This window comes from Nannospalax galili, unplaced genomic scaffold (assembly GCF_000622305.1).
Source record: "Nannospalax galili isolate Female #2095 unplaced genomic scaffold, S.galili_v1.0 scaffold5, whole genome shotgun sequence".
Lineage (NCBI taxonomy): Eukaryota > Metazoa > Chordata > Mammalia > Rodentia > Spalacidae > Nannospalax > Nannospalax galili.
In genome coordinates, this window is record NW_008353126.1 from 1,838,590 (window position 1) to 1,862,865 (window position 24,276).

The 24,276-nt window shown below is 48.8% G+C and overlaps 1 protein-coding gene across 3 annotated transcripts; it reads right to left on the bottom strand.

Annotated features, from left to right (window-relative positions):
• Positions 1-5,636: 5,636 nt before the first annotated feature.
• Csf1 (colony stimulating factor 1) lies at positions 5,637-23,996 on the bottom strand. 3 transcript variants are annotated; one of them, XM_008850369.3, is made up of 9 exons: positions 23,641-23,979; positions 20,605-20,727; positions 19,284-19,346; positions 17,798-17,968; positions 14,297-14,444; positions 12,118-12,248; positions 11,578-11,630; positions 11,204-11,262; positions 5,637-7,695 (listed from the first exon to the last, which is right to left on the bottom strand). In XM_008850369.3, exons 1-8 carry the CDS (start codon positions 23,677-23,679, stop codon positions 11,217-11,219), a joined length of 774 nt encoding a protein of 257 aa, XP_008848591.1. In that variant the 5' UTR covers positions 23,680-23,979; the 3' UTR covers positions 5,637-7,695; positions 11,204-11,216. The 3 variants fall into 3 exon arrangements, with proteins under 3 accessions (XP_008848591.1, XP_008848590.1, XP_017658034.1); XM_008850368.3 differs by having other exon boundaries at positions 12,118-13,139; XM_017802545.2 differs by lacking the exon at positions 5,637-7,695 and adding an exon at positions 9,705-10,325 and having other exon boundaries at positions 12,118-13,139; positions 23,641-23,996.
• Between the last annotated feature and the right edge of the window lie 280 nt (positions 23,997-24,276).

The following is a 24,276-nucleotide window of genomic DNA, read 5'->3' on the forward strand; positions in this document are numbered from 1 at the left end:
CCTCCCGAGTGCTGGGATTAAAGGCATGCATCACCATGCCCGGCCTTTTAACACTTTTTTATCTTTTATGCATAGGATGCATTACTGTCATTCAGTATTGGTAATAGTTTGTCTTTTCGTTTATTCCCCTTTATCCTGGACCCAAGAATGCCTGAACTATAACCTACATCCTACCCACACCAGACACTAATCTATCACACTTGTTTCTCATGCTAGGGACAGCTCCAAGAAACCTGTACACCTGACAAGACCACCTATTCTAGCCATAAACAAACAGTATGGAAATCAGGGCAAGACCAATATATTTGTTTTTACTACAGTCTTCCCTAGTTGAGGAATGGGTAATAGTGTGAAGAGCCAAAAATAAAGGGAAGCTTATTACTTCAGCCCATGTCCATCACCCAAGACAACAAATATCATTGTCCTTGCTGCTTGTAAGGCAGCAGACAGGTCTATCAGGAATTGGTTTCATATTGGGGCTGATCTTGGAAATGAGAACACAAACTCAGTGACAAATATATGTGTGAACAAGGTTCAGCATGGTCAAGATGTGGTGGGGATGATGATGGACTCTGACTTCTTCTGTACTTGTTGGAGCTATGTTACGCAGGCTGTTTGACAGAACAGAGATGTATCAGTGCTGCCCCAGAAATTGCTACATTAAGCAGTGCATCAGGAGCCTGTAATCCCATTAACTTTACCATCCTAAACCCAAGAGACCCAAAATGGGAAGAAATTTGCCAAATTGGCCTAGGTATTGATGATAAGGGCAAAGACCCAGGGGCTGTCCTGTTTATCAAAAAGGTTAAATAGGCAGATAGGCCCAAACCTTCTGGGTATTTCACTAATTTTATGAAGAAATGTATTAAGACTTTCCCCAATCTACTGCTTCTGTAATGAACCTATTCATAGAAATGGCAGAAAGAATAGCCCACACTCTAAATGTGATCTCCTGTTATGTGTGTGGAGGAACCATGATGGGGGATGACTGGTCATGGGCGGTCCATGAATGGGACCCAGTCAGAGCCCCAATCTCTCCACATAAATGATAACCCCACATACTGGGCTCCAGATATATCCATTATTGGGAAAAGGTGTCTGGCCAGAATGGAGAGTAGATTTCACCACCCTGGTAAGGCAACCTTACCTGTACTGGGAAGAGGTTCCTTAACCACTCCCTAGGCAAAGGGTAATGGTGATCATTAGGTAATGACATGACCCCAGCCATAACTACAAAACTGGACTCAGGTATACTAAGTATGGCCTAACCTAACCCTTCCTTTTCCTTTGGTGGCGCCTGAGGGATTCTATCTGATTTGCGGCCACACTGCTTACTTTGCCATACTGCCAAGTCTCAGGTCATGAATATGTCCTGGGAAGGGTCAGGCCTTCCTTCTTAATACCTAAAGCTCAAGGGGAATGCCTGAGACACACAGCCCCTGAAATGTCACTCAGTTGAAAGAAAGAGATGATGTTTCCCACCTGGGCAGAAGATGGCTTGTGGGGATCTAGAACCCTCATTTACATCCTGAATCACATCATTTGATTGCAGACTGCCATAGAGATCATAACTAATGAAACTCTTCAGGCACTTAACTTGAAGATAAAATACCACACCAAGTTTCAAAATTCTGGTCCTGCCAGAATAGGTTAACTGCTTACCAAGGAAGATGGAGTGGTATGTAGAAAAAGTTTAACCAACTGTTGTCTTGAACTAAATGAAAAAAGTGAAGTATAAGAGATCAAAAAGATTACCGAAAAGATGCAAGACATGTCCCATGTCCTAGTTCAGACCTGGAACAAATGGAGCCTTGATGGACTACTTGGAGGTTGATTTTTTTTCAGGATGGAGACTTTAAGACCCTCATAGGGGCAGTCATGGCTATCTGTTTAAGATGTCTAATCATCCGTTGCTTACTTCCCTGCTTGGTAAAATCCATAACAGGATTCATAGACCTGACCACAGAACGTGGGACTACAACTCACCTAATACTTCTCCAAAAATAATCAATGGCTTAGCATGGAAGATACATAGGAAGTTGATGCCCTCTAGACAAGAGGGCATTAAAGGGGGGAATGAGTTAAGAAACCAGAGTTGGTTGGGGAACAAAACTACAGGGCATTATCTTGAAAAATGCCCAGAAAAAGGGCCGTTTCAGATTCATAGCTTCTGCCTTTGTAAACACACTTACTGCTAAATACCCCACACATGGTCCTCAGTCACACAGGCTAAGAATTTTAACCCACCAATGACAGAACAGGTCTGAAGTGATACTGGATAGCCTATAAATATAAAAAACTGTGGGTAGGGGCTCAGGCTTTGAAGGTTACTCCCCTGAGTGTGTGCTGGCATGAATAAAATCTCTGGATTCTGCACTCTGCCTCCAGTACTGGTCTCAGGCATGTTGAATTCCTATAACAAATCTAGGGTTCACCCCTCTTTATGGCTCTATTCTACCCTTAGTAGGGTCTAAAGAATGGACAGGATATAATTGGACCACCCCATGCAATTGGGAAGGGAAGGGGTCTTACCCAATATGTTTCACCATAAATGTTACTATTGCTGAGGATTCAATGACCATTAATTTTGATGTCTGTCTTGTTATACCTTGTGGGGACTATTTTCAAAGAAAGCCTGAACCTAGTCCCTCCTTTCCAATTCCCCAGTTCATTTGAATATCCTTGTCCAACCTGGAATGATGTTATGTGAGCTACCTAGCCTTGGGGTCAGCCCCCTTTGTTGACTGGCAGTCTCAAAACTATACACCTTTAAAGGAAAAGTTCCAATTAATATGGGGCTTACCTTCCCCTAACTGCTTAGAAATGCTACCAAGACTTTTAGAAACGACCCTGCCAAGGTAATAATCACAGAAGTCAAAGATCTGAAATAGGCCTTAGGCATTAAGACAGGATATGGAAGCAGAAGTGCCTGGTTAGAATGGATAAAATATTCAGTTTGCATGCTCAATAAAAGTGACTGTTATGCATGTGTGGCTGGGAGACCTGAGGCTCAAGTAGTCCTCTTCCTGTTGTGATGGTCCTCTGATTCCAATGGCATATATTGCATGATCTCTCTCTTCCACGTCCAGGAGGCCTGGAGCAATGAGTACTGTCCCACCTTGTTGCTCATGCCTTGTTAAAGGCATGAGGAATCAACTGTCTCTATATAGAGGAATCAACTGCCTCTATGGCTCCTCTATAGGGAGCCATAGAACCCCTATCTCCCAGAAGTAATTACACTTCATGCTTCTCCAGGTTGGGGAAGCAGTTAGAGCTAGTGGGCAGTGTACCTAGATGCAGTGAAGGCCAATCTTGGAGAGATGACTAACCAGTCAGCCCTGGTGGTCACACAAGTAGACTTCTGGTAGTGTTGTGGAGGACCCCTATTTGATGTCTTACCATTGATTAGAGTGGGACTTGTACTTTAGTCCAATTGGCTATCCCTTTCATTATGGCATTTAGACATTCCTGCCCATCTCATGGCCCTCCCCCAAAGAAACAGGAGCTAACTCCAGGAGGTTTTTTTGACTTGCACATTTATATAGATGCTATAGGGGTGCCCCAGGGATTCCTGAATGAATTCAAAGCCTGAAACCAAATAGCAGTTAGTTTAAAGTCAGCCTTGTTTTGGTGTTTGACCATTAATAAAAATGTAGATTGAATCAACTATATCTATTACAATCAACCAGCAAAATGGCTTGGGAGACTAGATTAGTATTATATGTGATTTGGGATGAAAAAGGTGGAGTGTGTATAATGTTGGGAGGACAATGTTGCAATTTCATCCTATAACACAGCTCTGGATGGGACCATTACCAACAGCCTCCAAGGTCTCAATGCCCTCACTAATGAAGTAGCAAAAGATTCAGGAATAGATGACCCCTTTACTAATCTAACAGAACAATGGTTTGGCAAATGGAAGGGTATAATGACCTTGATTGTAACATCCTTGGTTATAATAATTGGGGGTCATGAGTCTAATAGGGTGTTGCATAATCCTCTGTGTTTGAGGCTTAGTCCAGAGACTTATAGAAGTAGCCTTGACTAAACAGTCTATTACTTATCATAACAGCAACTTGCTCTTGTTAGAGACAGTAGACAAAAAAAAGTCAAGACATGTTGCTGCAATTTGAAGAGAGTTTGGTAGTATAATAAAGATGGGGGAAAATTACCAAAATTTCAAATCTCTTCTATCAAGAGAATGATCACAGGGATGTAACCTTTGTAATGCTATTCTGTAACCTCCCCAACCTGGTAAAACTTTTGTTTACGTAAAGGCTCTGCCACCTTCCCTGAACTTAATGGTCCACAGCAATTTATCTCTTTCCCCTTTCCTTCATTTCCTTTGCAACGATTCTTTTGAAAGTGTCAAGTTAGACTCCAACCAATTATGAAAAGACACAGTTCTCTGTGTTAGGATAAAAAAAAAAACATTAATTTTTCTTCCCAGTGTACTTGCTTGCTACTGGAATAAGGCTATGCACCCCTTTGCAGAAGTCAAAGTGGCCTTGCTGAGTTACTTTTGCTTTGTCTATGTGTTCTTTATGGAGTATCAGTGGGGTCCTTGGACCCTAGATTTTATTTCTGATACCCATAGCATTGCTGTCTAGGAGAATTTTGGCAGTGATGCAAATGTTGTATTTCTGTGCTATCCAACATGGCAGCTGAATCCTTGAAATCTGACTAGTGCAGCTAAGGAGTTACTTACTTAGATCTCATTTTAGTGTGCTTAAACTTAAATCACTGCTATATCCCATAGCTCTGGATGTTTCTCACCCTAGGTCACACTTGAATTTCTTGAAGTGTCTTACAAATTCTGACACCTGGTATCTGAGCCTCACCTTGAGATCCTGATTTTGTTGATTTAGTGTTGAACTTGGGCATCAGAATTTTGGAAACAACTCAGATGATTCTGCAGTAAGCCAGGGTTGAAAGGCCCCTATCCTAACCTTTGTCTATCATACTGCCAGAGATAGGCAGGGCCCTCTTGTCTCAGCTTTGCCTGGTGGGAGGTGTTCTGGGCCATAGAAGGCCTTCACTTGCTCTGGTCTATGCTGACGCCCCTCTCCTCATGGAGCACCACATCTTTGTTATCCCCTCCACTTCTGGTAGGAAGAATAGGCCTAAGGCCTTGCACACAAACTGCAGTTTCCCTCCCTCACTAGCCTTGCCCACTTCTCGGTTTAAGGACAGCGTTTATGTACCTCAGTGCCCTGAAGGACCTGCTAGGGCTCAGTGGTCAGGGAACTTACCTTTTGCAGGCCCGTAGGGCTCTTGGACAGAGCCCAACCAGCCATTTTCCCAGGCTGGGCTGGACTTGAGGTGGAAGGGTAGGGGGCAGTGGCCAGGCTTGAGGTTTGGCCACTTTCTGCCCCTTTTCCTATTAAACAGATAAGCAGATGAATGTGTCTGGGGCACCAATAGTACAGAAGGTTTTAGTAACTGAAACTTGGAGAAAGACTTCACGTGCTTTGGAATAATCTTGGTGCAGAGGTTCACACCTGCAGCTGCTGCCCACCCACCTACTGTTGCCGCCTTCATCCCCAAAACAACTTTTCTCATGACTCACATGTGGCAGCTTGTGCACTTCTTTTATTATTAAATATAAAAGCAGCTTCCTATTTTTTAAATAGATATTTAAATGACTTATATAAAATAATTCACCACTTCCAAGTATAAAAACGCAGTCTCACAGTTTGTGAGCCCATGTTCCCTCTGGGCTTTCTCAGAGGAAAGAAGGGGTTCCTGTGCCAGGGAGGCACCCAGAGGTGGATTTGGGGCTCCTCCTGCTCTGATGTCACCAGGCACCCACAAAGAGCTTCTTGCAATGGGTTGATTTGCTAGACTGACTTTAATACTATATGTTTAAGGTGGAGGGGTAAGGGAAGAATGCCTTTTTTTTTTCTGTGTTTTTCCTTCTATTTTTAAATACGTATTTATTTATTTATTTATTTTAGCATGGAATATAGTCTGTGTCTAGAAGGATAAGCCCATAAGAAAGTTCTCCACTGCCCTTCCCCTCAACCATCTCAGGACAGGGCTTGGGGGGACCTGCAGACCCGCAGTCTCTCTGGTCAGAAAGGTTGTAGGCCCAGTAGCCAGGGCAAGAAAGGAGGGACGCAGCAGCATAAAAAGATCAAGGGTCAAGTGACAGCCTTGTATCCAGACCCAGGTCTCAGAGTCACAGACAGGCCTGGCCCAGGGAGCAGAGGCCCTCAGAGCAGAGTTGGAAGCAGACAACCTATCTCTTGATCCCTCTTTAGCACTGGCTTGCTTGGCCAGAGATGGCAGAGTGGGGTGGGTGAGACTGGGAGGGTATCACTGCCTACCAGGGTCAGGTCTAGAGAAAAAAGACCAGATGGGAGCTGGAGATGTACATCTGGGGCTGAAATACAGCCCAGCCCCCAGAGCTCCTGACTGGATAACCTGCTTAGCCCCAGGCTGTAGGCAACAGAAGAAGAGGACTGGACTGAGGGGTTGGGGGTATAGCCACCAACCTCAACTTTAGGGACATACACATTATTATCAAGACCCATTTTCACGGGGCTCTTCCTGTGGCCTCTCTGCCTCTGCTTCCCCTCTACCCCCTTTCTCCCTCCCACTAGTCACTTCCCTCCTGGGAATGTCAAAGTGCAAGATGCAGAAACCTGGGTGAACAACACAGCCTCAAGACCTGCTCAGGCTGGTGGACTAGGACAGCTCTCCCACAGCTCCACCCTGGGAAGTCAAAGGCTGGGGCAGGAGAAGGTCAGGGCTTAGGGGCTCCCTCAGTCGACAGGTGAGTCCAGCTCATTGCAGGAAGCTGAGGAGAGGATGACATAGGGGGCGGGAGGACATTCGGACGGATGGTCACTCATGGGAATGGACAGGTCAGGTTGTTCAGCAGGCAGGTTCAGTATTCACAGTGCAATGGCTTCCTTCATGAGGGGCACCTCTGCAGGGCCTCTCAGAGGAACTCTGGCAGGGGCTGGTGGGAAGGAGGAGCCTAGGCCAGAGCTTCGTCCTCCTCTTGGCATCATGAACCAGGTCAGGCAGGTCCTGAGGGCAGGGCTGGCCTCCTCTTGCTGTCTGGCTAGCAGAGGACAGTTAGGCAAGTTGAGGGTGTAGACAGACCCCTTTAAGCTGTCAGCACAAACAGCCAAAAGCCTCCACTTGTCTTTTGCGCTGTTCACCTTTATGCCTTTCCTGGAAATCAGGCCTGTGCAGTCCCGCCCTGCAAATCTTAGGCCCTCCTCTACAGAAACAGGTCCCTGCCTGTCTGTGTTGGGATTCCTTGGCACCAGACAGGTCTTCTGGGCATAGGGCTCTTCTGCTCCTTATTGTTCACCCTGGTCTCCAAGTGGCCATACAGGCCTGTGGGGCCCTTGCCAGGTTCTGGCTTGGATCGAAGAGGTGGGTGCAGCCCCTGAGGGAGAGGGTCCTGAGCTGGCTGGCCAGCCTTCTTCGATTATAGGGAGCCTCCAGGGCCCACAATAAATAGTGGCGGTGTGGGGGGCATCCTCCAGCCCTCTCTCAGTTAGTTGAGGGTCTAAGGATCAAGGTGGATTGACCCCAGCAGGCCTGCTCTGATCCAGTCCTGGTAGGCGGGAGTTCTGGTAGTGGCAGGCCACATTCCCAGAAGGATGGCTGGGGATGGTGGTGGTGGACACGCCCATTAACGTCTCTTTCTATGGAGAGATAGTCCTGTGTGCCCAGCTGTAGAGAAGAGAAAGGAAGAAGGCTGGTCAGCAAGTGAGAGTATGGGGAGGGTCACCAAGGACATGGCTTGGGGAGGCAAGGCATTCCTGTGGGCTGCTGGACGGCTTCAGGCAGGACTTCATCCTGTCCCTTCCCTGGCCCTCCCAGACACCACAGAGACACTAGGCAGCTTTGCCTGGCAACAGTCCAAGCCTCTGGCCAGACTGGCCTTACCTCCTACCTTTCCTCCTGGGGAACCAGGAACCACAGAGGGAGGGAATGGGACTGGAAGAAGTCTGGGCTAGGAGGCAGAGAGGTTATTACTCAAGCAGATGGGTCTGTCAGGAAGCCAGGGAACAGCCTCTTGAGTGTCCCTGCTAGGACCCTTCCTCAGGCAAGGTCATCTTAATGGTCTTGGACCAATGAACTAAGGATGATTCCTGAAAACTCTAGCAAAGAATTTTTCTCTTCCATCACTATTTCTTAGAGAGGGTCCTCACAGATGAAGCTCTGGCAAAGGCAACTGAATAAGAAGAACTTGGGCTTGAGGGGCAGAGGCTAGAAGCAGTACCGGGAAAAGGGAACTCCCACCCTGTCATCAGGCCTGCTCACCCCTGAGTAGTCAGGCCTCCTCCCAGAAGGGATGAAGAATTTGCCTCTAATGGTCCAAGGGAGCCAAGACCTTGCTCCCCCCACCCCACCCCCATCCTTGTTCCCTTGCCTCAGCATCCTCAGAACGTTTTGTTCCACAGCAGAAATCCCCTGGACTCCATCCAACAATTTGACTTTGGACCCTGTGTGGTACCTCCCCCCCGAATGACCATAACTCTACTGGTCAAGCCTGTGATGGGTAAGGAGGGAAGATGAATTCTATAGCCTCTGGCTACCAGCCCATTCCCTTGCTTTGGAGGGGAAACAAGGAGAAACTATAAACTGGACACAAGCCACAGGCTTTGCCAGGGAAGAAGGCTCCAGAGGGCATGCTCCAGCCTGCTGCCCCGTCTCCCACTTCCCTGGGGCCGGCTGGAGTTTTCTGTAGCTCAGCACTCCTACCCCAGCCCCTCTTTGTATGCCCTTCACATCTTCTCATCAGAGTACCAGTCAATCTGAACACAGGCACTCAATTCCCATAGGCTCCTGGGGCCTGGCATGGGAACCCCTTAAGGCTAGACCCTCTGAACAAAATCTTAAAATCCCAAGGGGAGGAACTTGAGATCTTGGGCAGGCCTGAGAGTTAGGGGGCGAGGAAGGACAACTGAGGAGAAGGAAAACGGGTAGTCTATGGTAAAGTGGCACAGCACTGAACCCAAAGTCCTGAGGGACCTTTGTTCTCTATCAGTTCTGAGGGGTCCTAGTCCTTCTCAATCCTTACCAATGGTCCATCTGGCCCACTTCACCTGTCTCAGCCCACTCTACTGCCAAGAGGAATCCCAGGATTCCAGATATGGTTACCTCTTGTTTTTTTACAAATAAGTTCCCCTGGTTCTGAGCATCTGCCAGGTATTTCTTCTTTGCAGGAAGGGCCCAGACCTGTCATCTTACACATGGGACAGCTTGCTATGTGTGGCAAGGGGTGTGACTGGAAATTTCACTGGGTCATCTAGCTAGTCTGTCAGTCAGCCAGTCAGCAAATCAACCAGGCTTTCTGCCAGCTAGTTAGCCAGTCAGCTCACTAACCAACAGTTAAGTTAGGGGATTTATCAGCTAGTTGGTTGAGTAATTAATTAGCCAACCAGATGGCCAAAGTTGATTAGTCAGCTGGTGAATTGGTAAGCCAGAAGCTGGTCAGTTAAGAGAAAGATGGCCATGGTCCATTGGTGAGTCAGACCTGAAGCTACCCAGTTAACATTTACTAAATTTTTGACAAGTATGGAGAGGCCCTGTCTATATTAGAACCCAGGATGGAAAAAAAATTGCAGAAAAAGTACAAGGTAGTTCCTGCCCTCAAGGGGCTTACAATCTTAGTAGTGCAGAATGTACATAAACACATAAAATAAGATTTTTAAAAAATATAAAACAACACCAAATATGTGCAAATTGATATAATATTAATTAGATACAAAAGAGCAGAGGGGATGTGAATTAAAAGCAACCAGAATGGAAGGCTTCCTGACTGGCTGGTTGTGGGTGGGACTCAGAGAGGAAGAGTATAGGTCACATCTTCAACAACATGGGCAAAGACAACAGAAGGCACTCAGAAGACACTCATCAATGTGCAGGGGATACAACTGGGAGAGTTATGAATAGACAGAATTCAGAGTTAAAACACTTTCTGTAGACTTGGAGCATGGGCAGAAACCAACAAGTGGGTTTAACAAAAGTGAATATAAATGCCTGTAGTTTGGTTTATCAAGTTAAGTTGTCCATGTTTGGGATGGTGAAGGACTGCTGGACAAAGGCTCACGGGAAATATAACTAGGGGCTTTAATAGACCACAAGCTCTACATATGACAACAGTATGATGCAGTTGTTAAAACTAATGTGATCTTAATCTGCACGAGTAGAAGAGTACTGTCCAGATCAAGGAAGGCAACAGTCCCACTGTACTCTGAGCTGGTCAGACAACATCTGGAGTACTGTGTCCAGGGCGGGGCGCCACATTTTCAGAGGGACATTGACAAACGAGTGTGTCCAGGATGGTGAGGGGTCTGAAAACCATATCATATAAGGAATGTTTGAGGGACTTGGCCATGCTTAGCATAGAGAATTCTTAAAGGGGTCATGGATGGCTGACTTTAAATATCTGAGGGCCTCATGAAAATATAAAGGAGGATCAGTTGGGGGGAGGGGAGAAAGGAAGGCAGCTTTGCCCCACATAAGGAGGCCCTTTCTCCCAGTGTTATGTGAAGATGGAACAAACTGTGGCAGTCAGGGAGCTTGCCTGGAACTGGGAATGTGTGACAGGAAGGTAGTTGCCTCCCTGTTGGGGATGCAGAGTGGCCCCTTTGAGGGTGAGACACTGGACCAAATGACCTCTGACAGCCTTCCCCAGACTAAGTTTCTATGATACCATCATTCTAAACTTGGGAGGTAGCAATGACCTTGACTGGCAAACAGGACAGACCAGATGGAGCCAAGTCTGGCAAGAGGTGGATGGTGAGGCAGGCTGCTGTAGGGCTCAGAAAGCAAGCTGGGATTGCTTATGTTTGAAGTGACTGGTGGCAGCAGCACAGAGCTAATGAAAATTCCCCAGTTGGTAAAGATCTTTGCAAAAGCCTTATTAGAGTTGGAAGAATTTGGTGGCTTTGGGATCAAAGGTGATGGAAGGACCAGAAATCCAATGCAAAGGTAGCAGTATCAGGCCTTAGATGGGGGAGGGGATGCAAGAGCAAGGGGAGACCTGAGACCTGGAAGAGAGGAGCTTGGCTAGATCTGATGATGAATAAATGAAAATGGAAGCAGTGGGACAGAGGAGAGGGAATCAAATGTGTGGCCCTCCTTGGAGTTGGTAGCATTGGCTAGAGGGGAAGGGAACTGGAGATCGTTCTTTTTATGGGGCAGAGGGGTATCAAAATCAGAACCTTACCTTGGAGTCCTCTCTATACAGGCAGTTCCATTTGTCTGTCCTCATCCTGGGTCAGGAGGCTGCAGGCAGAACACAGGTTGACATAAGACTTCAGCAGGAGCATGGGACTGAGGTAACCTCCTAGCTTATCCCTAAGCCTGCACATGAGTTCTATCTCTGTGAGATTTAGAATATTCAGAACTTCCCAACTCTAGGAAGAAATCAGGACAAAACCCCTGCTATTAAAGAGAGAAGTCCCTCTTCCTCCGTATTCCACCCTGCTCTGCAGCAATTTCCTTAGGGCAAGTGGGAGAAGCCCCTCCAATCTGGGACCTAAGAAACAGGACCCAAGCCAGACATCCAGTGCCTCCCAGAGCCGCACTCCAACTGCTCACCTGCCCTCTGGCTGCCCCACAGAAGAATCCGATGTCTGAGGCTCTCGATGGCTCTGTAGACAGGAAAGAGTGCTCTCACTGAGGTGCTGGGCTGCCCCAGATATTAATGAGAGAGTTGCAAGAATCCTTCAAGCTACCCCAAAGTGGGGACCATGCAGCCAGATGGGTCTCTTTGACAAGGCCAGGTGCTCCTCTTTTCCCTCCCAAGCAGACCACTGCCTATAGGCCTCAACCACAGGCCTTCAGGGCTCTCAGAACAGCATTTCCTCCTCTTTGTTTCCTATCCCAGCTGGTTGTCATTCTGCTGTCAGTCCAAGAATTTTGTTTTCCATTCCCTTCTGCTCTGGTCTCTTTTCAGTGATCTTGGAGTCTAGAGAGACCCGATTCTTCCCCATTGCCACCTTCTACCCTTGGGGCTCTTATTCCCTCCTCCCAGCAGCTACAGAACCTTGTTGGAACCTGGCTGTCTTCCAATCTGCAACCCCACCCACCTTTGTCCCTGCCCCAAAGGGCACCCTCCTCTCCTGAGGTTCTCCTTACCCTCCACTTCCACCTGTAGAACAGGAGACCCCCGACCGCTAGCAAGACCAGGATGATGCTGGGCACCAGCAGATGGAAGACAAATCCAGGGAGCTGGGGGTCGATGGATCCCATGGGATTCGCCTGATGGCCTGTGTCAGTCAAAGGAATGGAGTTAAAATGGGCCAGAGGCCTGGCTGCCCCCTCACTTGCTGGTCCTTCTTCCAGCTCTGCCAGGCTTCTCCGATCCCTGAAGCTCCTCTTGCCCTCCAGTTCCCTGAGGGGCAGGACAATGCCCCATGAGTGGCTTCTGGGGAACAGTGGCTGAGCAGAGAGGGTGGCCAGGTTGCTGAGGCCTTGGGGACTCTGTGCTGCAGTGTGAGGAAAGCCTGGCTCCTGGTGCTCTCTAAGCAGAGTAGATGAACTGTCTTTCTTCTCAGGAGTGTGATTCTGGGTCTGGCCAGTGAGTTTCATGGGGTCCGCCTCTGCGAAGGGGGTGCCTGGCACATCCGTTGGCTGTTTGTCCTCTGCTGATGCAGGGAGTGGAGAAGATGCTGATAGGTCACTGGATCTGGTTGTCTCTGCCTGGATACTGCCCCCTACTGGCTTGGAGGGGGAAGGCTTTACCTCCTGTGGCAAAAGACCCTCACTGGCCTCTCCAGAGGCCTCTTCTAGGGCCCAGTTAGTGCCTACTACAGATTCGAGAATGTCCTCCACCCCAGGGATGGGGCCCCCCACAGAAGGGTAAGGCTGTGGTGAACCCTCAGTGAGGCTGTCCTTGTGACTTGGGGTCTCCTGTGACTCGAGGCTCTGGCAGGTGCTCCTGGGTGGTCGCTGCTTGGTATTGCCTGGGTCCTCTGTGCGAAGAGGCTGCTCACTGGACAAGAGGGAGTTGCCCTCTATCCCCTGAGAATCATCCCAAGCCAAGCCAGCCATAGGGGCCATGGAGGGGGCGAGGGGCTGCTGAGGGGAGGCAGAGGCCAGGTCACTGCTAGGCATGGCTTTGGGGTACAGGCAGTTGCAATCAGGCTTGGTCACCACACCTGAAAGAACCACAGAGAGAAGGAGAGAGAAAGATGGGAGGCGATAGAGTCACCAGCCTCTAGCACAGTTCCGTCAGAGGGGCTAAAGGGTGTGGATAAGGATCTGGGGTAGGGGTCCTTGCTCTCCTAACTCAGCCCTGGAGCTGAGGATAGGACAAGACTGGAGTAGATGCTCATGACACAGGACTCAGGCAGGAGGTCAGCAATGTGCAGGGTACCATGGACAAAGAACCAAGAGCAAGGTACAGATATATAGACCAGGGATGGGGTGAGGAAGACCACAGGACAGCTCAAGAGGCCAAGTCAGAGGTAAGCAGCAGCCAGGCCAGGAGACTGAGCAGTACACTCCTGGATTAACACAAGACACTTGAGAGAACCCAAAAACTGGTTTCATGTGCAGCCAGAAGGCCAAACCACCACAGCCATAGCCTCTGGCAGGAGCAGGGTGGGGCTGGGAAGTGGCCAAAGCTTGGGGCCTTGGGATTGAAGCAATAGGGGCTCGACTTGGCTATTGTCAGATTGCAGGGCCTCAGTTCCTGCCTTGGGGAATGAGGCTGAATGCAGGACATGTGTGGCACAGGATGCAGAGATGAGGACACGCAGGGTGCACAGGTATGTAGATGAGCCAACAGAGAGTTTGACTGATGTCCAGACTTCAATTTCAGCCTTGTCCCTTGAGGGGACACCCAAGGCATCCTGGGGACTTCTGGAGCCAGGGTATCCTGGTGTTTCACAGCAGGGCTCCTGGAGCAAGGGCCCTGACTCCCAGGTGGAGCATCTGCTCTTTCCATAGAACCCCCTTTCATTCAGCCAGTCTGCAGAGCCGAGGGGGGAAAGCCACCATGCATGGCTTTCTGAGAAAGGTCCCCTTTCCCACTCCCTAGCATCACAGCCACCAGCATGGGCCTTCTTGATGCCACCACATCAAGTGAGGCAGTGAGATAGTACATGCAGGCATATGTCGGTGTACATGCACACACATGTCAGGAAAGACATGTGCCCAGGACCCTGAGGCACAGGAAGCCACATATGTACACAGAGCAAGTACATATACACACAGAGAAACACATGTAGCAGCCAGGCTCTTCCAGGATCCCTCCAGTCCTTTATCTCATCCTGCACACACCCTCCCCCTCCCTGGCCCCTTGCCGTCTTACCTTGGCTAGAGCACTTAGCAAAGCTATTGTTGCAGTTCTTGCTGAAAATATTCCAGTCCTTTTCAAGGAGATTCTTTGTTTCATTAAAGATATTCTTGATCTTCTCCAGCATCTGGAGAGGAGTCTCACGAAAAGTTCGGACACAGGCCTGGAAGGAAAGCAGGGCCCCCTCTGGTGAGTATGAACACTGAACACTGGCCTCCTGTCACTGGCTCCTCTGTCAAATTCCCTTGGGTTTTCTCATCAGTCTTCTTTTCCCCTTTTGTTTCCTCCCTGCCCTCTCCTCTGCTTTGCGGCAGTATCAGTCCTGAGGTTGAGAGATATGTAGGTTACTTATTCATGAATTCATCCAATATGTACTTAAATGCTAGGCATATGGTAATTTACCTGGGCATTGGGCAATAAACAAGAGAGAAGTGGCTCCTGACCACTCTGGACACGGAGTCCTACAGAGACTAGCATTAAATACATTGTTACAAGTGCAAGGAGTCCTATAAGAATGTTCTGAGCCATCTGAAGGTATATAACAAAAGGGAGCCAAATGAAGGTCCAGATAGAACATCCTCCAAAGAACCAGACTAAAAGATAAGCAAGGATTAACTAGGGAAGAAGGTGGGCTTAGAACAGAAGACGCAAGGTTCCTGAGTTAGGAAAACATGAAATGCCAAAGGATTGACAGATGGCTGGGGCCGTTGTGGTCCTGCCATCTAGGAAGAAAGAGGCAAGAAAAGCAGCTGGAGAGAGCTCTGCCAAGGCCAAGGTTGCTGACCATGGCAGGAACTTTATATTTTATCCATAGAACAAAAGGGAAACTGAAAGATTCTTCAGGAGGTGGGATGCAGTATGAGACCTGAATTTTACAAAAAATCCTCTTGCTGTGGTGTAGAGAATGCAGTGTGGGAGGCCAGAGGAGATGAGGGTCCCCTGCCGGTGATGATGTGTTTTGGAGGAGTGCTGTGGCTACCCCAGGCCTGCCTGTTGAGCTGTTCTTCTCTTCTGCCCATGCATACAGGTTTTCATACCCACACCCACCGCAGCTCTGAAAAACTCTGCCCTCCTGGATTTTCCCCACCTTACCAGTTGCTCCTTTAGGATTTGTACCAGACCCAAGCTGTGCCGTGTGTGACTACAGCATAATCTATGATCTACTTCCAGAATGCCAAGTTTTTCTTAAACTCTTTGAGCTTCAGGGAAGAACAGTGGGCTTTCTAAGGCTACTATAAAGTCTTTGATGACATCATTATATAAATCTCCCTAGCCTGTCCATAGCAGACAAATGAATGAACTAGAAAACCTGGGCTCTGCTCCATCACTCAACTAGTTAGGTGGGAATAGCCAAATGAGCTACTTCATTCGGATTCATCTTCTTGTCTATGAAGTCAGAACAAGAGCTGCCCAATCTCTCCCAAGAACTGTTAAAGCAGGGTAGCTGGCTCTCTCTTGTCGCTCTCTTTATGAAGCTGTCTCCCTTACACCTGACCTTATACTCTGTAAAAGAAACCAGGCATCCTCGGTTGGAACCCTGACACCAACACTGTCTCACAAAGGTGGTCCCTGCTAGGTCAGGAGCTTGAGTCCCTTTCTGACATCCCAGTAGTGCTTAGCTGGGGCTGGTTCCTTGTATCACTCCCTCCTGAACCACCCCTCAGCATGCACTGAATGAACACGCACCTACCAAAGGAGTCTAAGGACCTTCTGTCTTAACCATGGGTAGGGCAGCTTTTCAAAGTGCAGATTCCCAGGCTCATCTATGAGCCAAGGGAAACAGAGTCTCTGAGGGTGTATGCTAGGACTGTGCATTTTAAATAAGCTCCTCAAGTGATTCCCTGGCACTCTAATGGAAAAGCACAGATTTAATACTTCTCAGTGACACCGTTCCTCCTTCAACCATACACCCTCTCCAGCTACATCTGGTTTTCTGTCCCCTTTGGAGACAAGTTCCTTCACAGTGTGGTCTCTACTTCCTCTCTTTCTGTTCTCCTGATCTGCCTCCAATAGCAACCTCCGCGTTGCCAAATCCAACGGACCAACAGACACTTTTCAGTCCTTATCTTGTTTAACTTCTCAAACCCATTTGATAAAGCTTGTGGTTCATTCCATCCTGAGGTGCCACCTTCACTCAGCTTTCCTCCTACCTCTCAGACCACTCCTAACCAGGAAGAACAAAGGCTGGGGTCCTGGGCCAGTTTTTTCCTCTTACAGTACATGGCACTGTACAGTTTTTGGTTTTACAGACAGTGTCTGTGTATACTTCAGACATACTCTAGATCCTCACCTGAAGCTGCCTGCAAGTTGTCTCTGGGCTGATATGCCCCAAACTGAGCTCAGCTCTTCCCCAAAACCTGCTCTGACCATTGTTATTCTTATTTTGGCATCACTGAAATCTCTAAGGGCTCAAGATAAAACCATTCCAACTCACCCCTTCCCTTGGCTTTGGTGCTTTCCATCCTCAGCAAGCACCAGGTCCTGTCTTCTCACATCCACTGGATCATATCTTCTCACCTCCACCTTTCCTGCAACTCTCTGATTGAAGCCACCACCATCTCTGACCTGGACTTGGGCCTCCTGCTGGTCCCTGCCCTTTATTCCTGCTCTCTATAGCCCACTCTATTCCACAACCAGAACAGTCTTACAATATCAGTGACATTGGGTCAGTCAGCAGTTCATGGCGGCTTCCCCTACATTTAGGACAAAAGCCCACATCTTTGATATTCTAAATGGTGTGCCTCCAGTCTTTTCTCTTTCTTCCCCATCTATACCCAGTACCTGGCCATGGTGACCCCTTTTGCATCCCTGAATTGTCAAGCTTTCTGGTCACATTAGGGCATGTGAATAGCATTCCTTATTTTGCACTGCTCTTCTTTCCAGCCATGGCTCTTACTGCCCTTGCTCATGTTGGACCTCCAGTTGTAGTTCTTACTTAGGACTTGACCCCCATTTAAGTAAGCCCGGGGTTCTTGCTCTTCTTACTCTTCTACCTCAGGTCTCCCCTCCCCCAGTTTGCTCTTCTCTAATGCCATGATCACCATTATCCATCTACATACTTTACTGATCTATTTATCTGTCTCAGCAACTCTCCCCTCCTCCATGTAATCTTCATGATTGTGGGGATTTTTTTGCCCATTTTGAGAACAGCTGTTTCCTGGTGTCTAGAACAGCACTTGAAATACAATAGAAACTCAATAACTATTTGCTAAATGGACAAACAGTCTTTCTGGTCTATAATTATATTCACTCATGTCATCATTTACAGCTGACCACATGACTTGACTATAAGCTTTGAGAAGGTGAGGACCCTCTTGCTCCAAGATTATCATCAAGGTCCAGCACTGTGCCTTCTGTCTAATGAGTGTTTGGTGCAGTTGGAGGTGGAGTAAAGAAATGAATGGGAAAGTGCGTGACTGACTGAGGTTTAGGCAGGGTGAACATGTGAGGGCAGGACTGGGCCTCCAAAGTCACTCTCTGCCCCTTCCCATTGCTCTAGCCCCGGAAACCTCCTACCTTGTCCTGCTCATCATAATCCTTGGTGAAGCAGCTCTTCAGCCTCAGAGAGAGTTCCTGGAGCCGCTCAGTTGCATTGGCATTGGGGGTATTGTCTTTAAAGCGCATGGTGTCTTCCATTATATCTTGTACCAGGAAAAATGCCTTCTTAAGGTAGCAAACAGGATCATCCTGAAACATAGGAACTGGGAGCTCAGGACTTGGCCCAGGTGGCCTATGAACTCTCTTCCTTTTAGCTTTCTTTCACAAAAGTCCTTTGCCATATGGTCTTTTCAAATCCTCCAGGATATAGAGGTACTGAAGACTACCTCATTGTTTAAAGAGTAGTGTAGGGTTTTGTTTCCCTAAAGACATAATAATAGTTGACTCAAAGACAGAAACTACTTTATCTCTGTATCTTTAGTGTCTGGTCCAGCAAATGTGTCACAGTATGAGTGAAGGAGAGTGAATGGATGAAGCACTATGGCTATACTTTAGACCATGAGGTTGTCACAGAGGTGCATGGGTCTGGCGTCTGTGAGCTCAGAGATGGATGGCCTGATTGTTCTTCATGAGGCACAAAGATGGACAAGTGTGGCAACAGTGAATGGATGAAGCACTATGGCTATACTTTAGACCATGAGGTTGTCACAGAGGTGCATGGGTCTGGCGTCTGTGAGCTCAGAGATGGATGGCATGATTGTTCTTCATGAGGCACAAAGATGGACAAGTGTGGCAACAGGGGTGGGTGGGGCACATGGAAAGTCGTGATAGACATCAGAAAGAGCTGGTGCAAAGGCTAGGAAGCAGAAAGGAGCAGAGAATGGAAATGAGAATGGGGCTGTGTCCTAGAGATACAGAGCTGGACCACTTGGGCTTTCTCCTAGAACTACGGGGTTCCTAACAGGCTTAGAGAAAGAAGCAAAGGCAGCCAGTTGGAGTTTCAGAGAGTTCCCCCTAGTGGTAGGATGAAGGGTGCCCTAGAATCAGGGAAGCCAATTAGAAAGTCCGGAAATTGTCCAAGGGACTGACTGGGGAAGATAGATGGGCAGGACCCTGAGATGCAGGGAGGCAGCACCAGCAGCATCTGGATAAAGGCTAGGAAGTTGGGTTAGACTGCCTCCTTGGCTTCTGGCTAGTCTGTGGAAGTGACATGATCTTCTAATGTACATGGTCTAACATGCCTGGGTTCACTTACTACTATGCCCCTTAACCTCTGTGTGGATAATAAGCAATATTTGTAGACTTCAGAGTGACTCTGTTAGAACTAACTTGGAAAAGTGTCTGGCATTCAGTTAAGTACCTGATCTGTGCCAGGTCAGAGGACAGAACACCAAAGAACTTAAGCTCTGGACCCTGAACCAATTCTTGAACATTCAGGGACCCTCACATTCTCATCTTGTCCAGCTCTAGGTTTTACACTGCCTTCATGCTCCTCTATGACCCCTCACCCCATGGGGTGGGCATACAGTCAGGCACATGGTCCTTCCAAATAGTTGCCACTTACCAGCTGTTCCTTGTCTACGAATTCAAAGACAATCTGGCATGAGGTCTGCATTTGGCTGTCGATCTGTAAGAGAGAGAAGACCAGTGGTTATAGGGTTCCTACATGTTGACTGAATTGGTTTCTGAGTGGGGGCTCTGGTTTCTGGGTGGATTGAGGTTTCAATTTTATCCACCTCCCCCAAAACATGCCTGGATGACAGAACCACAGCCAAGGGAAGAGCTGTATTTTCCAAGTGCCCAGAGAAGGACTGCAAAAGAACCAAAAATCTCTTCTCTCTACTTCAGCCTATGAAATCACACATTCAGTCTGTTACAAGGAAGAACTATCTTTAGGAGAATATAAGATAGATGATAGATAGATAGATAGATAGATAGATAGATAGATAGATAGATAGATAGATAGATGATAGACAGATATAGATATCCCTGAAATTTAGTAGATCTTGATAGGAATTCAAGCCAAGGCTGGCCAAACTCTGGAAAGCCTGGATCTATAGCATCCATCACCCGCTGGAGCAAGGTTCTAAACTCAGATAACATTGGAGGGTTTTGCCTACCACCATAGCTGTGTATAAAAGGAGTGGTGTAGAGAATGGAAGTTGTGAGGTTCAACTCCAGGCCTGAAGTTCAGGGCCCTGGAGCTGGCTTTACCCACTGGTGTTTCACCCTGCCAGGCTGGTCAGAAGGATGATAAATTCCTTATGATTGGGACAGGAGCCATGACAAAAGCATCCTGCCTGGCTGGATGATGTTTGGAACTGTTGATGTTTCTGTTGACCTGATTAGAATGAGATTGGAATTCCTTCATGGCTCAGAAGTACCCCAACCTCAGGGGCAAGGGTCATTTTCTCTAAGAGGGCCAAGGGGCACTTTTCCTAAGTAAAGGCAGAGGGCTAGGAGTTAGGCTGAAGCCTCTGTTCTAAATCTGTGTGGGGCCCTGGTGCCAGGCTGGCAAGAGATCTGGGAATCCAGGAGCTGGATATACCATCTGGACCTAGCAGGTAGACTATGCTGACTTCCTAGAGGAGATAGTCCCTGGGCTAGAGCAAGGCCAAAGAGCCTTTTAGAATACACAGTAGACATTCCTGGATCACCATTAACCCAGGTAACTAGCTGGAAAATTTGCCTGAGTTACTACTGCCTACCAGGGAATGGGAGAAGGCTTCAGAGTTGGGGCCCCAACTTTGAAAAGGTCAGTGAGAAGAGTACTAGGTGAACCATGGTCCAGACAGCTCTTTTTTCCTGAAACCCCTCTCTCTGACTCTGCTCTTAGCCACTGCCTCAGTTTCCCTGGTAGAGAGAAGACATGGTCTCATACTCACCAGCTGCTGCAGGAATTGCAAGTGTCCATTCCCAATCATGTGACTACAGTGCTCTGACACCTCCTTGGCAATACTTCTGCTCACCAGGAGACAGACCAGCAGTAGCTGGGGGCCCAGCCATGACTGTGATAGAAAAGGAGTCATTGCTTTCCAGTGTTTGCTTTCCCATTTCCCCCATGGCCCACTAAGGATGGAAAAATAAGGTCTTATTCTTGTGAGGCAGGCTCTCTCTCACACCCCAGGATACAGCATTCCCAAAATGAGATTTTCTGTCAGCAAGTGTGTACCACTTTGCTCTTTCTTTGGTAATAACCCAAATGCTATCTTCTCTAAGAGGTCTTCCCACATTGACCCAGGCCAGCCCAACAACACAGCAAACTTCTAATGACAATACCAGTGGTGTGCCTACCAGTCTAAATTCTAGCAACCTAGTAAGCTACCCTCAAGTTCAGGTACTAGCTTCCAGACTGCAAGTCTGAGACATTGCCCTTGGGTTCTGCTTTCCCTCTCACCTGATTCCCCATAGATCTGGCTCTACCAATGGAAAAGCCAGGACCAAACTCAGTTCCACTGGGAATTTATCCCATGTGGAAGACGAAGGGGTCTACTACAAGTCTTGCATTTCAAGAGGAGTTCAACCGATTCATCAGAGACAATAGTGTCAGCTGTGAGGCCATTTCTTTGGGTAAATCCTTTTCCAAGACCCACCAGGCTCTGCCTCTAGTCAGCAGGCTCTTGCCACAGTAGGGAAGTTTTCTCTTTTTTTCAGCATCCACTTAGCTCAGTAGCTGCTTATCCTGAGAGTGACAGGACCAACTCTTGGCATTTGACTTGGTCCTTCCTTTTTCTTACCTTCCTCCTTCTCCTGCCCTCCTTTTCCCCCAAATCCCCTCATACCTATGAACTCTAACAGGGCATCACAAGAGATGCCAATTCGAGGCAGAGGGTTCTTAGGCTTTCTTTCCCTAGCCTGAGGCTGCCTCCCAGGAGCTCCTGAACATCTTGGCAGCTGATGCCCCCCAATTAAAGGAAATGCTAGCAGGGTGGGGTGAGGACTGACACCTTCCTTGCTCTGGGCTTTGCCCCAGTCATCCAGATGAGACAAATGCTACAAATAGTAGCACATTGAAAAAATACAGAGAGGCTATAAAACAGCCCACAACAACACTCTGATTTACACCCCAAACCCAAAGCCTTGCCAGTTCTTACTAGGAAGGAAAGGCAGCTCTGGGTAGGCAATGGGGCTGCAGGAAAGAGGGACAGTGATGAGGCCTTAAAAGATGGCAGAGGTTGATGGGGGTGGAGGAAGAAGCACAGGGTGGCCCTTAATTCCATTAAGCACAGGGCCTGTAAGGGTTCTGGCATGACCTCAGAGGGAGAGTGTGGAAGAGACAGACATCCATGGGATGAAAATACTTTGGACACTGTTGGACAGTTTCCTCTGCTATGGGCTAGGAGTCACTGAGGCTGTCAGTCCCTGGTGTGAATGGTTTAGAAGAAATGACCTCAGGCATGGAGATGTACAGGAGGACCTCAGTACTTTCCCTTCAAGACACTGATATTTGAGGACAATAAGGGGAAGACATTGCTTTATCCTCAGGGCTACCTGGCTTTGGATAGTATTTCAGGCATATATGGGGACAGTGTGCAGCCACTAGATGGGAAGCTGACTTTGAGTGTGACCAAAAGGGGCTATCTCTGGATCTGGAACCCCAGTGTTGACACAGAGGATCCACATGGGTGTCAAGGGTTAATGCTCTTGCTCACTTCTGGCTGGGCAGGCTCTTCCTGGTTTCCTTCTTCCTCCCACCCACTGCTTCAGCCTCTGTGGGAGCAGCCCTGGAAGGAAACTACTGCAGGCTCAGAGAGATGCAGAACATCACAGAACAGTAATCCATCCAGCTGCCACCATCCTGTTCCATTTCCCCACCAGCTAGGTCTCTCCTGGTATGACTGGACCTTTCAACTGCTTCTTTGCTCCTGCTTTCCCTTCCAGACCCTTCTTTTTGCCTGTTGCCTAATGGCATAATCCTTCCCTTACCTCCACCAACCCCATCTCCTTCCTTCAGCTGGGTGCTCCCTCCCTGTGGATCTACTCCTCTCTCCATCTCAAACACGTGCAACCCTCTTCTCAACCCTATTCATCAAGTATTTTTCTGTGCCTGCCCCCTAAGCTTCTTCTCTAATACCTCTCAGAAGCAAGCCCTTTAGGTGACTATTGCTGTTCATTGAAAGTGCCACCCTGAGCTTTCTAGGAGCCACAGCATCATCTCCTGCCACTATTAGGGACACTTGTGAGCAGCCTCTTGTCTGCACCCTTGCAGCCCCAAACCCTCCTTCCATTTTCCTCAACCAAGTGGTAGAGCCCAGAGAGCTCCAACTCATTGAGCCAGATTCTGCAAGAAAAAGAGATTCAGGACTAGTGTCAGGCAGCTCTGCTACCCCCGCCCCCCAAGTCACCTAAGTCCCCGACAGCTCCTGCCTGTGGGCTGGAGCAAGTAACAGCATGCCCATCTCTTTTCCTCTGCCAGCAGGTTGCTCAGCACAGGCTCTGGCATTCTAAAACTGGATAACCCCTGAACTTTCCTCACCCAGAAGCACCCACTCTCTAGCAGGGCCTGGAAACCACGTGCGTGGCCAGAGGAAGATGCACGCTTGGGATGATGCCACACTCGGGTCTCGATCCCTCTGTGCCTGGAGACAGGCAGAGCATCCTGGCTGACGCTGGGCCTGTGCCCGCAAGCTGCATACCTCTCTCGCTAGCCTGTGGGTGGCTCAGTGTACCCCTCCATGCAATGGGGCAAGCAGCCTTTCCTTTCTCCAAAAAAGCATTGTAGCCCCAGGAACAGCTGCAGAACTGCCACCAGCCTAAGCCCTGGTGTAGAGGCGGTTAGGAAGCTGGAGCCCCAGGCTGGCGGGGATTGCCTGAGCTGCAGGCGTGCCGGGGCTGTCTGCTCGAAAGGGCCGCGCCGAGCCGCCTGCAAATCGAGCCCGCACCCCAGCCGGCCCCAGCCCCGCGCCCCGATCGCAGCTTACCGAGGAAGGGCAGCGCCCCACGGCGCCCCGCGAGGTCATACGGGCAGCTGGGTCCTGGCCCGGCGTGTCGGCCACTCTGGTTCGTCTGCTAGCTCGCTCGCTTGCTCGCCGGTCGCTACGGAGCCTGCGCCCCGGCCCCGGCTGCGCCGCTGTCCCGGGATGCAGAGAGCAGCGGCGGCGCCGAGGAGACCCAGGCAAACTTTCACTTTCCCCCAGCCGAGCTTCACTGGCCAGCCCTCGGCACAGCCTTTTAAGCGGGCGGGCTTGTGGGGCATGTGGTTTATGGGAAATCACTGGCCAGCCGCCAGACACACACACACGCGCGCGCGCGCGCGCACACACACACACACACACACACAGGGCTAGGGATGTAGTTCAGTTGTTAAGCGTGCTCCCCTGGCATGCAGGAAGCCCTGGGTTTGATCCCAACTCAGCACCACATAGAACTAGGTGTGATGGCACATGCCTGTAATCCCAGCACTTAGAAGGAGAAGATCAGAAGTTCCAGGTCATCCTTAACTACATAGTGAGCTCTCTCTCTCTCTCTCTCTCCTCTCTCTCTTCTCCACACACTTGGAGGCCCACTGAGCCTCCGCCTCCCTTCCCCCCAGCAGGCCGGCTGGTCGTCCCCGCTTG